Source organism: Schistocerca americana, chromosome 6, assembly GCF_021461395.2.
Source record: "Schistocerca americana isolate TAMUIC-IGC-003095 chromosome 6, iqSchAmer2.1, whole genome shotgun sequence".
Lineage (NCBI taxonomy): Eukaryota > Metazoa > Arthropoda > Insecta > Orthoptera > Acrididae > Schistocerca > Schistocerca americana.
Window position 1 is genome coordinate 581,296,212 of NC_060124.1, and position 19,177 is coordinate 581,315,388.

The window sequence follows — 19,177 nt, forward strand, 5'->3', positions numbered from 1 at the left end:
AACAGAGACTTTAGTCATAAACAATATATTCTCCTTCACTATTTACAACAGCCTGCCATCCCTGAGGTAACTTCTATTCCGTAACTGTAGAAATCATGTGGTTTTGAAGCAAAGAACTGGTCTAGCCACATTTGGACTGCATTTTCATCCAGAAAGGAAGTTGCTAGGGTATTGGCTTTAGAGATGGTCTGATAGAGAGCATAAAAGATGAAAATGTGAGGGTGCAAGATCAGGTGAATAAGGTGAGTGCAGAACGGCTTCTGAACCCAACTGCTATATAGTGTTTTTTGTTAGTGTAGCAGAACACAGGCTGACATTATCAAATGGTTCAAATGGCTCTGAGCACTATGGGACTTAACTGCTGTGGTCATCAGCCCCTAGAACTTAGAACTACTTAAACCTAACTAACCTAAGGACATCACACACATCCATGCCCGAGGCAGGATTCGAACCTGCGACTGTAGCGGCTGACATTATCATGGAGTAGTATCACTTCATGCAGTCTTGCTGCTGGTTGCTCTTGGATCTTATCTGCATGACATCTCCATTATCAACAATAAATGTCAGCAGTGATAGTTACACCTCAGAGAAGCAATACACCACACCATCACAGTTCCACCAGAAGCATAACGTTATGTTTTGCAGGTGGACGCATATCTTTGTACAGAGAGTTGCTGTTTTAATTGGGCTCAACTATTCCTTTATTCTCCACATGTCAGCATGAAGATACCATTTCTCATTACCGTTAATGATACAGGATAGGAATGGTAAGTGTTGTTCATTTGCCAATTAATGATGAGCAAGCAGAGAGAGAGAGAGAGAGAGAGAGAGACATATGGTGTCCCGTTTTTTTGTGATTTTTGACTTAGAGCATGTGGTACCTGTACACTCAATTTTTGAACCTTCCCCACAGCATGCAAACATCATGCTGGTGCTATGACCACATTTCATCTCATTTGCCTGTTGTCGAGTACAATGATGTGGATTATTGTGTTTAGTGACTCTCCATGTTCAGGAAGACCTTTGGGATTTGAGGAAGAGCATTTAATGTCAAAACAATCCTCCTTAAAATGAGAAATAATTTTCTTGCCATGCTCTGTTCAATGGTATTATACCTATACATGACGCAAATTTTTCTGGCTGCCTCCACTGCTGTTACTACTTTACTTGACTCAAACAGAAGAATGTGTCAGAAATGTACTGATTTCTCCACTATGTACTCCATTTTCTAGAGTTCAGGGAATATTTAATTTGCTAATTCAAAAGGCAGCCATCAGGCTCAAATTTTTTAGTTGTCATAAGCAGAAAGGACAATCCTGCTGGGAATGGATAACAACTGCCAGGACGTCCCCAGCATTGCCATTTTCAGTGCTCCATTGCTCAGTGCAAACTGTAGCATGTGGAATCATTTGTTAGGGATATGATTCTAGTTCATCCTCAGTTTAGGAACTCCAGAATGACCTCCTCAAATTAAATGAGCATTGTTAGCAACTTGCCACCTACTCATCCAGCATTTTAAGAAGCAGTCAGGTTCTCACTGGCCCTTGAAGACGTTCCGCTGGTGCTAGCCATCTGCCACCCACCCTATATGCAACAGCCAGGCTCAGCCCCACCCATCCAAGCCTCCCGGGTCCACCAGACAAATCTCCCTCTAGGTGGGATGTCACATGCAACTGATGCAACCACAAGCTACTATCATTCACCAAGCACCAGCACCAGCCATGTTATTTTTGCTGCACAGAGTACGATGTCCATGGTAAAACTGGACATAATGCTGAGGTTTGCTAGTCATCACTTTGAATGAATGTAGTCTTCGTTTGGACACACTGGACTGACTCAGATATGGTAACTATGTGCATGGCCCAGATGTCTTCCACATACAGGTCCTTCTGTCCATCTCTAACAGAGTATTGGCATTATAGAAGGTCATCGATGGCATTCCCAACACTTTTCAAATTGATATTGATTCCTCCACCAGCACTGTGAATTGCGGTATGTGTAGACACCTTGGTTCACCAGAACTTGCACCCTTTGCAAAACAACTGAAAATCTACGGTAATGACACCACTGACATGAAGGGCCAATTCAGTGCTCAAATTATGTATCAAGCAACATCACAGTCAGTCCCAGTTTCAGTTGTCGACTCAAAGATATCTTGTGTTTTGATCTCTCTATGATCTGGGCATGGAAGTCTGCGGTTTGATGAATCACATCTAACCTTTTGTACATGGTGCTTATCTTCAAGAACTTTTTAAAAAATGTGCCTCAGTGTTTACCCATCTGTCATCCAGTATCACCAACTGACTCTCAAGCACACACCTCCTTGCAGCCCTCAGCAACACCTAAGTTTTTCAAGGCTCAGAAGTAGAAAAGCTTTGCCTCAAGCTACAAAGGCTGCAAAAGGAAGGAATTGTGAATCCAGTAGCCAACAGTCAATGGACTACTACTACTACTACTACAACAACACTACTACAACACTACTACTGCTGCAGTGATAGTTGAAAAACTAAATGTATCCTTGAGAATCTGTGGTTATTTCATGCCCACAGGCAGACAAATTGTGATCGACACTTATCCTATCATACAGGCAGAAGACATCATGGCAAAACTTGCAGGTGGCATTCTGTTCACAAAAGTTAACCCTAGAGGTGCCTATTTACAGTTACCTCTAGATGAACACTGCAAGCATGTATTAGTCATTAACACCTCATCTGGTTTTTTTTTTCTCAGTACAATCACCTGCCTTTTGGCATCACCAATGCACCAGCCATATTTCAATGATATTTGGAACACCTGACGTAGGGAGTTCTGGGCATGGCTAATTATCTAGATGATATCCTCATCACTGTCAGAAACACAAAGGACTTTACAGCCCCAGTTTGGAAGCTTTATTTAGTGCTCTCTGAAAAGGTACCTTTAAGTATGACACAGCCAAATACTGTTCTTTGTGCCACAGGTTAAATATCTATGGCATATTTTCAGTTCCTCAGGGATATGCCTGACTCCCCATCATGTAGATGCAATCAATGGATACCAAACAACTGAAAGCAGTGTTGAGTCAGTTGAACTACTACCAAAAGTTCATTCCCCATGCAGTGTCTATTGCTGAACTACTTCACAAGTTAATTCAGAAAACTGTTAAATGACATTGTTCCCCTTACTTGCAACAAGGTTTTTTGGGACTTAAAACTTGCATTGCTTCAGCTGATGCACCTACAAGTTGCTAATTGTCAGGGCAAATGCATCTGACTCTGGCCTTGGGGCTGTTCTTTCTCAAAAAATCAATGGAAAGGAGGATCTAATTGTGTCTGCCCCAAAAACTGACACCTACACCACTACAATCAGAGTCAAATAGGAAAAGAGGCTTTGGTCATCACCTTTGGTCTCAAGGTACTCGTATGACATGATTATGTGTATATCCAATGTTTTAACAGATCATAAGCCACTTATGCCACTGTTTAATACTGATGCCTGGCCCTTGCAACACTGAGTACTGTCCCTTTCTGTGTACCATTACAACATCCATTACTGCTCAACAGTGCAGCACGGAAATGCTCATGTGTTATCCCATCTTCTGGCGGGGGCAAAATGCCAACTTTGGCACTGCAGTTTAAGTCCACTTCTGCATAGGTGCAAAGTTAGAGGCTGCCATCACACATTTTCCAATAGATATCACAACTATAATTCACTGGCGCAAGAGGATTCTGTCCTCTGTGACAACATCTAGTTTGTGAAACATAGGATGGATTGCAAACTCTTCTAGCACCTGGAGTTTCAGGTATTTTGGCATTGTTGGCATGAGCTGTCAATGCACAATGGCATTTCCTTACTGCACAAAGACAATGACCACATCAGGATGATCATCCCACAAGCTCTCCAATGCCAGGTATTGATGTCGCTCCACCAGGGTCATTGAGGAACTGTTACCACCAAAACACCTGAGGCAATATTCATTGCTCCTGGATTCATCTGGATTTCACTGGGCCTTTCCTGGGCTCCTTTTTAGTGATTTCAGGTGATGCTGGGAACAAATTTATCTATGTTTTGTGGGTGCAATTGGCTTCACTGGCAAAAATCGTGCAAGCCTTTATCATGCATTTTTTCCACTGAGGGGTTACTGGAAACCATTGTAGGAGATAACAGGCCTCAATAATGTTGGCAGAATTCTGACACTTTTTGAAGAGAATGGCATTCATTTGGACCATGTACAACCACTCCATATGGCTTAAAAAGCCTGTTGTCCCTTTCAAAACACAGATGTCAAAGTTGCACCATCATCATGGTCTCGTCTCCTATCGCTCCACACCACAGGACAGGACAAGCCCGGCAGAAAAACTTCATGATGGTCAACAACAGTCCCAGCACTCCATAGTCAATTTCTCCAATCCTACACTCCCATCCCAACACCACTACCGCTACACCCTTTGGGTAAACATATGGGCACTGGTTTTCTCTAGGGCCTCCAACAATGGGTGCTGGCTTGCTTCACTCACCACCCTAGCAGGGCCATGTCGAGCTCCAACTATCAGATTGCCCTAGCCGCCACACGTACCTCAATTAAGTACACTCTCACAAGGCCCCTGCAGCCCCAGTGGAAGGTTTCTCCTCATTTCCTGTTCTAGATCTGATCCACACCACATCTTGGAGTGACAGCCCCTGACACTGTCTCCCAACTGCTTCATGTCTTCAGCAGCTGACATCCATTCCGACAGACAATGACAACAGTCTAATGGATTCATTGCATCTTCCAGACACTGACAGCAGTGATGTCAACATCATAGACACAAATATGTGTCACCATATCTCCCCTGGAGGTGGTTGCTATGTCTAGGCAGGTAGCCCACAAACTTGACAGTACCACACGTGTGGCTTATACATGAGAGCACAGGGTCCACAACAACAAGATGATGAAAAATATGCATCCATATGATATAACAATAACATGAGGCGTGTTATAGAGAACAACTCAATGCCACCACTGTGACTGCAGGTACTTGCCTCTCTGACAGAGTGCAGTGGCTTTGTCCCTAGGAGATGAAGCCAGAATTGAATTATTTTATTGCTCCATGTCATATGGTTGCATATATTTCATGTCCAATTCATCTACCCATCGGCACTTAAGCCATTGCCCAGCACTTGTCCAGCAGTTGAGCCAGCCTGCCAAGCTGGGGAATGCTGCCACAAGAATTATTTGGAGCTGCAAGCAGCCTTTGTCCTTGTTATGCTAAGACTTGGCTTCTTGACCCTCACGCATCCCAGACTTTGGTATCTCAGCTGATTACTGTGACTGTGTTCAGAGACATCCATCTCACCTTAAGTCTTTAAGACAGTCTTCATCAGATAGTCAGTGAACTAGCCATTGTAGACAAAATGCTTAACTTTTGCCTATGCTATCGCAACTGTAAACCGATAAATTATTGTATATTCTTGTTAATTGATTCAAAATTTTTTTATTATATTAAGAAGCCTAATATTTATTGCCTACCTCAGTGAAAGTTTTTCTGCACTGACCCTTTAGTGGGTCACTTTAATTGGAAGAAAATGCCTTTTTAAGGAAGTGAAGTTCCACCAGTAAGTTGCTTGCCACCTATGGTATTTGCGCTGAAAACCAACGTTGACAGCAAGAGTATCATTGCCCTGGATTATCGCAACTAGTCATTGGACAATACAGGTCCCTGTGAGTGGGCTTCCTGTATATTCAGTGCCCTGGAATGCCATCAGGTCTCGTCTCTACATAGGCATCCAGAAACAGGAAGCAGCTTTCCTCCTCAATCTTTTTTGTAAGATTAATGTTTTTATAAATCACGTTGATGTGATCAAGGAATTCATCTAAAGTGCCCCTCCATCATTACCACACTGCTTGGGTGAGTGAGGTGCTGTCCTTAGTGCAACCGCTACAGACCCCTACATGTAGAACTTCATCATGACAGATGATAGATGTATGCCCACCAGAACTCCATCAACTTGTTTGTAACAGTATCCATCATGCAGATAGTATGTTGCGATGGAAGAAGTTTAACATGGGAAGTTTAAAATGTAGTTCCAGGAAAACCAGCAGTACTTGGAGAGGGAACTTCATGAATAATGAAACAACATCAAAACTCACCAATATATCTCTTGGATCCAGTTTGATTGTTTTAAGAATGTCACATACTATGATTAGAGGCTACACCAGTGAACCAGTGGCACTAACTATGGACCTTAACAGTACACTGGCAGTGCAGTTTCACGTGCTTCATAGTGTTTTGTAGCAATCTCAAGATGCCCAGGATCGTGGCAGAATATCAATAAATCTTGTCAACAGAGAAGAATTTTGACCTCAGTGCAGCTTGGCAACTAGCCTTTGAAACAATAAGACAGAAGATGTAGCAGTCTGTATCATGCACTGGCAGGGCAGACATGATGTTCAGCAACATAAAAAAAAAAAAAAAATCACCTGGTCCACTGTTAAACTAGTTTGGAGTGTCTCTCTCCAAAACATTTTGTTCACACTTGTGTGGCAAGAAACCTGGAAAGGCTTTATTGGTCTTTTTAAACATTTTTTGCTGTAGGACAGTATGATGTTCCCAAAACAGATTACTGACAGATTCTTGTCTAACATTAAACCAAGGAAGGAGGATACATTATCCAGTTTTATCTGTGTCTCTTTATCAGACAGAACATTTCACTGCAATCCGTTAGGTTGGCCATTTAGCTGAAAAAAGTCATTAGACTTTATTTATTTACTCATTCATTCTTCCATCCATCTGTGCTACAATGTACATTGTTATGGATACAATCTGTGGTAAAATAACATACATAATTTCTACAATATCAGAAAAGACAGATTGCTACTTACTGTAAAGATGACTTGTCAAGTTGCAGGCAATAAAATTGAAAAGGCACTTATACACTCACATGACAGCCCTCTCTGGCATGCATTCTGGTCCATGCTGCTGGAGGTGGTGGTTGTATGTTTGTAGCATGCTTGCTTGTGTGAATGAATGTGTTTGTGCTTCCTTTCTGATGAAAGCTGTGGCCTAAAGCTAATATGTAAATGTGTTTCCATTGTTCCTGTCTGCAACTTAACATGTCATCATTATGGTAAGTTACCATCTATCTTTTCCTAATATTGTTGAGTTCCAACATGGAGTTTCCATTGCTTGATTTTTCATACAAAATTTATTACAGTTTGTATAATTTAGATAATTAACCCTATAGCATTTCTAGTTTTTTATATTGTTAAATACTGCATGTTAAAGGATGTTAAGTGCCTTTTTAGGATATTTTAATTGTCACTTTGCAGTGTAATAACTGTTATTAAATAAATGTTTTTTAAACATTTGGCTCAAGACTCTGGGATTGTCCATATGTTTAATTCCTATTGATTATTGTTCTACAATTTCAGTTCAAAATGTATCACACTACTTTGGCTTTAGACTTGTTTTTCATGTTTAGATGTAAATAATGACTACCTGGCTTCCTGCTCATGTATTGAGCTGTTTGGGTCAGATTTTTCATGATGTAAATTGTATTATATTTATGCATGACAGTCTGAATTTCTAGTATTTTAAATAGCTCCACACAATGAGACCTACTATTGCCATTTCTCATGTTTCGTATTACCCTTTCCTGTAATTTGAAGAGTCTGCATGTTCCCACCTTTTATTCCTCAAAACATAATCCCATAACTGAGAACTGAATGCATGTATCCAAATTAGATCACTTTCAGACCATAAATGTCATGCACTGGATCTGAATGGCATAAGAAATTGTATATATTCTCTTTCTTGAAATAATCTTTCATTTCAATTGGCAGTCTACATTCATCACCATGAATTTTATACCTTCTACACATTTCAATACAGCATTGTTGGCTTTTTAATATAACATCACTGTGTTTCTTTATTCAACTGGAAGTTAAAGACGTGTGTGCTCTTTATCCACTCAAGCACTGAAGAAACTGGTATAGGCATGTGTATTCAAATACAGAGATATGTAAACAGGCAGAATATGGCACTGTGGTTCACAAGGCCTATATAAGATAACACATGTCTGATTCAGTTGTTAGATTGGTTACTGCTGCACAATGGCAGGTTATCAAGATTTAAGTGAATTTGAACATGGTGTTATAGTTCACACAACCAATGGGACATTTTACCTCCAAGGTAGCGATGACGTGTGGATTTTCCCGTATGACCATTTCATGAGGGAACTGTGAATATCAGGAATTCGGTAAAACATCAAATCTCTGACATCACTGTGGCTGGAAAAACATCCTGCAAGAACAGGACCAATGACAACTGAAGAGAATCGTTCAATGTGACAGAAGTGCAACCCTTTCCTACATTGCTGCAGATTTCAGTGCTGGGCCAGCAACAAGTGTCAGCGTGTGAACCATTGAACAAAACATCACTGGAATGGGCTTTTGGAGCTGAAGGCCCATTCATGTAACCTTGGTGACTACATGACACTACACTTTATGCTTTTCCAGGGCCTTTCAACACCAACATTTGACTGTTGATGACTGGAAACATGTTGCCTGGTTGGACAAGTATGTCTGACAACCTGCATCCATTCATGTCTATTGTGTATTCCAATGGACTTGGGCAATTCCATCAGCGCAATGCAACACCCCACACATCCAGAATTGCCACAGAGTGGCTCTAGGAACATTCTTCTGAGTTTAAACACTTCCACTGGCCACCAAACTCCCCAGACACAAACATTATTGAGCATATCTGGGATGTCCTGCAATGTGCTGTTCAGAAGAGATCTCCACCCCCTTGAACTCCTATACCTTTATGGACAGCCCTGCAGGATTTGTGGTGTCCCTTCCCTCCATCACTACGTCAGACATTAGTCGAGTCCATGCCGCATCATGTTGCGGCACTTCTGCATGCTCGCAGGGGCCCTACATGACATTAGACAGGTGTACCAGTTTCTTTGGCTCTTCAGTACGTTACTCTACTCTTCAGTGACAGGTTATGGACATCTCAGAGTGTCATTGGATTTTTGTAAACTGTGTTGCTGTTTTCTCTGTGATCAGTAAACAGTATTTGTCTCCATTCATGACACACTGTGAGGAATTATTAATGTAGATTAGGAAAAGAAAGAGCCTAATATAGTGCCCTGAGGATGCATATATCAATATATTTTGTTTGGCAAGTGGGTTGTCAGTATATGTATGTGGAATTTCAACACGCTGCAACCTGTTTTCCTGGTAAGAATCAATCTACTTATTTTTTCAAACGTCTATAAGATATGTAATAAAATTCTGTAGTCAAGAGGGTCCAAAACCTTTGAAAGATCCATGAAAATGACACTTACATGGTCACCTTTGTCCAGACTTCAAGAACAACTTTCATATACTGACTATACTACTTCTGGACCTGAAACTGAATTGTTACTACAAATAACATTTACACCTAGATCTACATACATAATCCAGAAGCAACCACATCATGCATTGTGGAGGATTCCCTGTACCACTAATAATCATTTCCTTGACTGTTCTACTCACAGATAGACTAAGGGAAAAACAACTGTCTACTTACCTCAGTATGAGCCCTAGTTTCTTGAATCTTATGTTAATGGTCCTTACGCACAATGTATGTTGGCGGCAGTAGAATCATTTCGCAATCAGCTTCAAATGCCAGTTCTCTAAATTTTTTCAATAGTGTTTCTCAAAAAGTGATCACCTTCCTTCCAGGGATTCCCATTTGAGTTCCTAAATCATCCTGTAACACTTACATGTTGTTCAAACCTACTGGTAACAAATCTAGCAGCCCACCTCTGGATTGCTTTGATATCTTCCTTCAATCCAACCTTGTGAAGATCCCAGACACTCTAGCAGTACTCAAGCAAAGTTCATACTAGAGTCCTATATGTGGTCTCCTCTACAAATGAACCACACTTTCCCAAAATTCTCCTAATAAACCAAAGTTGACCATTTGCCTTCCCTGCCCCAACACTTAGATGCTCATTCCATTTCATGTCACATTGCAGCATTATGCCCAGATATTTAAATGACGTGACTGTGTCAAGCAGGACACTACTAACACTGTATCTGAACATTACAGGTTTATTTTTCCTACATCTGCACTAACTGTTAACTTACATCTTTCTAGATTTAGAGCTAGCTGCCAGTCATCACACCAACTAGAAATTTTGTCTAAGTCATCCCACAGTCATTTATCTTTGACATCTTCCTGTACACCACATCATCATCAGCAAACAACTGGAGATTGCTGTCCATCCTGTCCACCAGATCATGTATGCTTACAGAAAATAATAGTGAGCGTATTACACTTCCCTAGGGCACTCCTGACATTACCCTCATTTTTGTGTCTGCCTGGGTGGCAAACATAAATTGGAATTGGTAGCAGGACATGACCGTGGTGTGACGCAAGATCTGATGGCCGAGAAAAGATTAGTCTCAAAGTAAGGTGCCAGCAATCAGGAAGATTACTTATCTTTATTCTCCACACTGAAGCAGGCACCCTCTGTTGCTCTCATAGCAAGTAGCTATGTAACTAAGTTCACAATACAATTCACAAATCCACAGTGAAATCCAAATTGTAACTAAGTTCTAAGCCCAAGGTTGTTATATAAGATCTATACAATAACACGTCGATATTGACACAGCTAGCGAGCGAGAGCGAGTGGCCGTGGTGTCAGGTCCGTGATCCCGTTATATCTTGTGGCCACAGAGGGAGCTGCAGGCAACAACTATTGAATGGCACGACGTCTTCTGCCAGAGATAACACCATTAACCTCCAGTGGCCGCAACGTGAAGCTAAGGCCGACCACCGCGCATGTGCGGCCGGGCTGAGCGACAGCGGGGCATGCATGATTCGGTTAAGTCTGTGGACACAGCACTCGTCTCTGATGAACTCTCATGAGGATAACATACTGGGTTCTATTACTTAAGTCTTCAAGTCACTCACATATCTGGGAACCTATTCCATATGCTAACACCTTTGTTAACATTCTGCTATGGGGTTTCATGTCAAATGCTTTCTGGAAATCTAGAAATATGGAATCTGCCTGTTGCTCTTCATCCATAGTTTACAGTATATCATATGAAAAAAGGGCAAGCTGAGCTTCACATGAGCAATGCATTCTAAAACCAGAACAATGCTTTCTAAAACCATGCTGATTCATGGACATAAGATTCTTGACCTGAGAATATGTTCAAGGAATCTGCAGCAAACCATATTAGGGATATTGATCTGTAATTCTGCAGATGTCTTCTTTTGCCCTTTATATATACAGAAGTCATTTTCCTCCAGTCGCTTGGGACTTTTATGTTGGATGAGACATTTGTGACAATAGCAAGCTAGCTAAGGGGCCAGTCCCATAGAGTACACTCTATAAAACTGAACTGGGATTTCCTCTGGGTCTGTTAACTTATTTCTTGTCATCTCTCAGTTATTTCTCTACACAAGGGGTGCTTATTACTATGTTGTCCATACAGGAGTCTGTTCAAATCAAACAATGCTATCGTTGTATGATTCTCCTGCAAGAGCAATTGCTTAAACATGAGATCTGAAACTTCAGCTTTCATTTTGCTATCTTCAGCTGCCACAGCAGACTGGTCAACAAGCGACTGGATGGCAGTCATACACCTGCTTAGCAATTTTACATAGGATCAGAATTTTCTTGGGTTCTCTGGCAGATCTTTTGCTAATGTATGATGGTGGTAGTAGCTGTATGCTTTGCACGTAGATCTCTTCACAGACACACAAATATTTACTAACTTTTGCTTGTTGTCATTTTGTGTGTTTTGTTTTGAACTGAGAGTGCAACAGCCTCTGCTTCCTCAGCATTTTCCAAATTTTGTTGTTGAACAGTGCTGATGTCTTTACTGCCCTTAATCCACTTACTAGGCACATAGTTCTCCAAGCCACAATTTACAATCTGCTTAAACTTTGCCATAATTCCTTTACGTCCACCATACTGAAACTAAGTGATATCAATTCAGTGTCTAAGTGATATCAATTCAGTGTCTAAGTGATATCAATTCAGTGTCTAAGTGAGATCAATTCAGTGTCTAAGTGAGATCAATTCAGTGTCTAAGTGAGATCAATTCAGTGTCTAAGTGAGATCAATTCAGTGTCTAAGTGAGATCAATTCAGTGTCTAAGTGAGATCAATTCAGTGTCTAAGTGAGATCAATTCCGTGTCTAAGTGAGATCAATTCCGTGTCTAAGTGAGATCAATTCAGTGTCTAAGTGAGATCAATTCAGTGTCTAAGTGAGATCAATTCAGTGTCTAAGTGAGATGCTAAGAACTGCTTATCTGCTTTTTCTAGCAGAAACACTCTCCTAGCTTTCTTGGCTGGTTTCTTAACTTTTGTAACTGCTATAATGGCATCATGATCACCAATGATTCTATACTGACACTGTTGATGAGGTCCAGCCTCTTTGTAGCTACAATGTTTAGAGACATTTCCAGTCCGTGTGGGCTTCCAAACTAGCTGATGAAGGAAATTTTCAGAAAACATTTCAAAAGTCCTTTGCACAACTTTCTGTCTGTAGTCCCTGCAATGTATCCATAGACATCTCAGTCTATAGTCAGTAGATTCAAATCACCTCCAATTAGTATTGCATGGTTTGAGATTTGTGTGTCACTGACCACAGACTTACTTTGAATGACTGGTGCAGTGGAATTGTATTGCTGGTAAAAACATTCAACAATTAACTAGGTTTCACCTATATGTGTTACATATGACCAAATAACTTCACGATCACATTTTGTCAACTGCAGTGAACACTCCCCCTCCTATCACATCCAGTTTGTCTTTCTGATACATGTTCCATGACTAACCAAATACCTCAGAGCTATCTGCTTTGGGTTTTAGCCAGATCTAAGTCCCAAGAATAATTTGAGTGCAAGAACTTTCCTACAGGGCAGTAAATTCAAGAAATTCATAACGAATACTTCAAAAATTTACTAATAAAATTTTGACAGTTGAAGTGTCTTTACTTTAAAGAAGTCTGACTTCCCTTTTGCATTTCGAATGGTGAGTGTTCATCAGAGTATTACAAACTATCAGTTGGCCTAAAAAACACTCATGTGCACTCCACGAGTAATCTGCTACCCATGTAGCTGCTTGCTTTGTGTAATGCACCCCTGTACTATCAAGGGAAGTCCTACAAATTCCCACCTGATACCGCAGGTCTAGAAATCTGCAGTCAAGGCTGTCACAGAGTCATTTAGGCAATTATTTAATATATTTTCTATTACTGTTTCTATTATTTTGGAAATGGAAGATGGCACTGAAATTTGCCTGCAATTTTCCACATCACTGTTTTTGAGTAGAGGTAATACTTTTTCTTGCTTCAGGCATATGAAAAAGTAGCCAGACTCGAATGATAAACTATTTCTTTCTGTTAGTGGCATTTTTATGGTAACTGAGCATTCTTTAAGAACAAAAACTCAGATTTACCTAGACCTGTATTTTTTTTTATTTAATTGGCATATTATATGTGCCACTGAGTTTGCTGGTTGGTCACTGCTGAATGAGATATGTGCCGGGAAATTTCTGTCGTATCATCTCAGCAATGCTGCTGGAGTATACATTCATAAAGCTTACTAATATTTTTTGGTGGTTTATCTGTACATTTTTATTTTTAATTTGTGAAGCAAGGTGGTGGTGTCCAACATTGGTCTCTGCCTGATAATGATCCAGACTGCTTTGCTTATACCTAAGACAGACAGAAGATTGTTTGGTACATGTTGTCACCTATGTGTTTCTTTGTGAAGTTCTAATAGTACACAGTTGTTTGAGATATGCTTCCTCAGATTTTAGTTTAAATAATGTCAAAAATTTATTAAACATTTTGTGCACATTTGTTCCTGGAAACCCTCCTTCCCACTTTTCATATTGTAAATGGACTGCAAATTCACCAAGGTCTAATTCTGAGGAGATCCTTTTGTATGCACTCAATTTTGTATACTTTTATGCATAAATATCTGCTTCTAATAACTGATAGATGGACTAAATCTTGAACAAGGATATGGTATTTTTATCTGTCAATAATTATGGCTACATTGTGTATTACAGAAGAAGAATGTTTAGTAAGACTACTTGGGCAGTATCTGAGAGATAAATATGCCATACCCGCACAGTGTAGTCATTTAGGCATTACAGGCACTATATGACTTTGCAGTATTAATATTTGCATCACTACGATTAACGTGTTAATTTTTGACTGGTTACTTTACCTAGACCATGGGTTTTGAGAAAAAGATGTCGGAATCATTACAAGAAGATCAGTACATACAAAACATAATAATTATGTTTTTAAATATTATGTGCTGTTATCTCAACAGAAAATAACACAAAATGTTTGTCGTCACTTGATGTTTCTAGAATAAACATTATTCCAACACACTTTAATTGTCCATCTGAGTTGTGTTTTGCAACTGTCATTCAGATTCATGTTGTATTGTAACATGGTTTTTTTCCAGATTAGCTATGTAGCTATGTCAAGAAGAGGCATTTTAAGTGGACTGGCTGATTTTTCTGTACATCCTATTAGCTTTTTGGATCTCTGTGTACTGAAGGAGGTCTTGCCTGTGTGGTCTGCTTACTACAATCAGTTTTTGATCCCCTATTTACATGATGAGTGCTGTAAAACTTTTAGTTGCTATTTTGAGTTCATTTTTACACATATTCCTGCCACATACTATCACAACGTATTATTTTTGCCCCACACAATTGATGCTTTTACAGCACAGAATTTCCTGCAGAATTTTTCCAGGTTTCACAGCACTCATAATACTGAGAGCTTGCTGGTAACAAAGAATTCCTGCAGTTTGTCTTTCATGGTTATCAGAAAGCAAAAACTGTATGTATTAGAAGATCTTGTATCTTAAATTCACTTGAGCCAAGTTTAGATTTTCCATGTTTCTTTGATTTGTTGTACACCAAGTTACATCTAAGTTATGTCTAAGTCCTCCATCACTTTCAGGCCTTTTTCCACTGTTTCTAGCACTTTAACTTTACAGTTAGCATAAACACTTCAGTCATAGCAACATAAATGCCACACATTCTGCTGTATAAACAAAATATATTTTGATATCTTTCTTCACTAAGCAACACAAATGACACCATTATTGCATTACCAAGAATATTCTATTACCAACTGACATGGTTTTTGTGGTGTCACCGCCAGACACCACACTTGCTAGGTGGTAGCCTTTAAATCGGCCATGGTCCGTTAGTATACGTTGGACCCGCGTGTCGCCACTATCAGTGATTGCAGACTGAGCGCCGCCACACGGCAGGTCTAGAGGGACTCACTAGCACTCGCCCCAGTTGTACAGCCAACTTTGCTAGCGATGGTTCACTGACTACATACGCTCTCATTTGCAGGGACAACCATTTAGCATAACCTTCAGCTACGTCATTTGCTACGACCTAGCAAGGTGCCATATTCAGTTACTATAATCTGAACAGATAATATTGTGAATCATGTACCGTCAAGAGCGACGTTCATCATAAATTGATTAAAGTTAAGTATCAACTACCTACATCTGTTTTCTGATTTCTAATTCCTTGTCATGTTCCAGACCTCACGTCAGTATAGTCCTTCCCTCCTCATGCCAGTCTGCATGAGCTAAATGCATGCATTTTGGCCTCCTCTAGTAACACAGTGTTGGCTCTTCTGCCAACACAACAGTTTTGTAACATGACATGCACTTTATAGGCATGTAAAACACTCATACAAAAGAGGAAAGAAAGAAATCCGTGAAGGAATTACCCAAATGAGGCACAAATTGGCAGATGTGAAGTGCATGTGCAGACAAATGAATGATCATAATTTCACAAATATTGAATGATTTATTCAAGAGAAAGAGCTTCACATATTGAGCATAACAGTAATGTGTTGGGCCACCTCTGGGCTTTATGGAAGTAATTATTTGGCTTGGTCTTGATTGATAATCACTGGATGTCCTCCTAAGTGATATAATACTGAATTGTGTCCAAGTGGTGCATTAGATCATCAAAATCCCAAGATAGTTGGATGGCCCTGTCCAAAATGCTGCAATTGTTCTCAGTTGGGTAGAGATTCAAAGGCCTTGCTGGCCAAGGTAGGGTATGGCAGCCATGAAGACAAACAGTAGAAACTCTTTCCATATGTACCCAGAATGGTTGCCATGAATTTTAACAAAACAGGGCATAAAAAAACTGCTGATGTACCACTGTGCTGTAAGGATGCCACAGAGGGCAACCAAAGGGTTGCTGCTTTGAAGAGAAATGGCATTCCAGACCATCACTCCCAGTTGTCAGGCCATATGGCAGGTAACAATCAGTTCGGTATCCCACCAATGTCCGGAGCATCTCCAGACACGTTTTTGGCCTGGAATCCCATTGACTGATATAGAACTGTCTGCAGTGGTGAGTTCCACTTTGAACTGAGACTCAATGATCAGTGAAGACATATCTAGAGACACCTTGGAGAATGATGAGATACCAACACGACTGTTGCCCACCATAAAGGCCGACAACCAGGAGTGACAGTCTGGGGTGTCATTTCTTTTCATAGCAGCCCCCCTTTGTCACCTGTGGCTCACTTATAGTTGCTTTTGCTGATCAGGCAGTTCAGTGACCCATGCTGGCTGGATTACAGCTCTGGGTTTGGTCTTCTGCTTCAAGTTCTGGTATAATTTTAGTCGCTTACAGTTACACTGTTATTAAATAAAAGGACTTACAACAGTAACACTTAATAATTCCCAAGAAAGATATCTAGGCTGAAGACCACAAATAACTTACCAGGATTTTATCTCCATGGCCGTCAGGATTTTGCTGTCACTTCTGTACACTACCTCAAGATGTCAGCAGGGAGAGGAAGTTTGAAATGGTGATCTTGTGAAAGAGACTGCTCTCCCAGTGTCTGGTTATAGGCTTCATGGTGCACTCTCACCCCTTGAGACTCTGAAAAGAAAAAGGAGACTGGTTACTATCAACTGACGTTGCACATCCCAAGTTAAATGTTGATTCAGATCATCATTCTGAGAGAGGTACCAGGATACTTGTTTTGAGTCTTGACCAAGAACGTCTTCCTTGCATATCATTGTACAAGTAAGTACTGTAGTTTGTTTAACCCACAAGTACTAAAAAATTTCATCTGTACAATTTTGTAAATGCTCTGAAAATTAACCTTTACACTTCTATGTGGTTATTCCTGTCTTGTTGTGTCACACCATCTTTTAGCAAGGCAGGAATATATCCCACAAGAAGACAGCCACAAAATCATCCTTCAGTTTTTTTTTCCTCCACACCTACAGAACCCCATTACCTGGAGCAAAACACTATCGCAAATGTCTGCTGCAGTCTTCCTGCTCCAGTGACTGCTTTTAGTATGAAAAGATACGAGAGGGTCATTAGTCCACCTATAACATACCTCTAGCCAGCAGGGCTGCATTGCTCGGTAAGGATGGTACTGAATGCAGCCTGTGATCACTACACAAAAATGTATATGATGCCTGGGAACCAAGGGAACAACATAGGATGTTTCAGGCACCCAGTTGAAATACAGTGACCTCTAGAGATGGAAGAAACTCACTGATAAACTAGGAGTAAGTAAAAAGTTTTAACAGGTAGTAATGCTTTGCACCACCAGTGGAATGACTTTGCTTCTAAGTAATGGTACCACTATGAAGAGAAATGTACTGAAAAGTGAAGACAAAATATTTAATAGAATCAATAGGGAAAGTGTGCTTACACACGTGCACATATACAGATTTTTTACTGTCTCTCCTATAGCTCACTGATCACCTGCGAGTGAACTGGAGTCAGAGCCATCTGGAGTTGGTTGGTTGGTTGGTTTGTTTGTTTGTTTAAAAGAGAGGGGAAGGGACCAAACTACAAGGTCATTGGTCCCTTGTTCCTAATATAACAGTGCCGCAAGTGTGAGAATAAAACAGCTGATACTTATAACACAAAACAGAAAGAAAGGAAAAACCACAACAACAAAGGATAAGCAATGAACACTAAAAGGAACAAAAGAGGACAAGAAAACAAGAGAGACGCTAGAAACAGAAGACAGTAAACACCCTAAAACCACTAGAGTGGAGGACACAGAGGGACAAAGGACATGCGCTAAAACTTAGATCAAATGATAAAACCCACCCTCACAAATAAAACGTAAAACTAAATTAGCCAATGAGACATTGTCAAATAAAATGAGTGGTAACGAGCCTGGTAATCCAAGATTTCGTCACTGGGCAATCAAAGTGGGACAGTGAACCAGAATATGAGCCACTGCCAGCCGGGCGCTGCACCAACACTGAGGCAGTCTTCATGGTGCAGGAGATAGCCGTGGGTCGCCGAAGCACGGCCAATGCAGAGCCGGCAGAGGACAGCTGGTTCCCTGTGAGAGACCTGCGTGGAAGACTTCCACACATTCATAGTCTCCTTAATAACATGCAGTTTGTTGTGCATATTGTTATGCCATTCCGTCTCTCAAAGCCGAAAAACCCTGCGGCGTAAATCAGAACACAGGTCAGATTCAGAGATGCCTGTCTCCAGAAGTGGTTTCCGCATAGCCCGTTCAGCCAGCCTGTCGGCAAGTTCGTTTCCTGGGATGCCGATGTGCCCTGGGGTCCACAAAAACACCACTGAATGACGAGACTGGTCCAGGGGATAGATGGACTCCTGGTTGGACGCCACCAAAGGATCACACACGAACCACAAGCATTAGCCCTTACCTGGGCCACCTATGCGGGAGGTGAACCACCTTGGTTGGGAAAAGAAGACTGTAATTAGGATGTTCAGGAGAGCTATGAATGTGTGCAACATAACTGGTGAACAGTTGTACACGTCTGATCTTCAAAGGAGGGACTCCAGTCTCCACTAGTACACTTGTCACTGAACTCATCCTAAAAGCTACTGGCACTAGTTGAACTCCGCAATGTTGCAATGGGCCGAGCAAACGCAATGATGAGGGGGCTGTTGAACCATAAATCACATTCCCATAGTCAAGGCGGGATTGAACCAAGGGCTCTGTAGAGCTGCAACAGCATAGAGCGATCTGCACCCCAGTTGGTGTTGCTCAGGCAGCGGAGGGCACTGAGGTGCTGCCAACACTTCCGTTTAAGCTGACGAAGATGAGGAAGCCAAGTCAAACGAGCATCGAAAATCAGAGCTAAGAATCGATATGTCTCCACTACAGTGAGTGGATCAT

General features: G+C 40.9%; 1 protein-coding gene across 1 annotated transcript in view; it reads right to left on the bottom strand.

The window, feature by feature from the left end:
* The window catches only part of LOC124619835, a 226,122-nt gene that overhangs the window by 82,297 nt on the left and 124,648 nt on the right, over positions 1–19,177 (bottom strand). The window contains exon 2 of the mRNA XM_047146443.1: positions 16,765–16,926. Within this exon, the coding sequence (XP_047002399.1) occupies positions 16,765–16,781 (17 nt within the window). The 5' untranslated portion in view covers positions 16,782–16,926. The remainder of the gene's footprint in view (positions 1–16,764; positions 16,927–19,177) is intronic.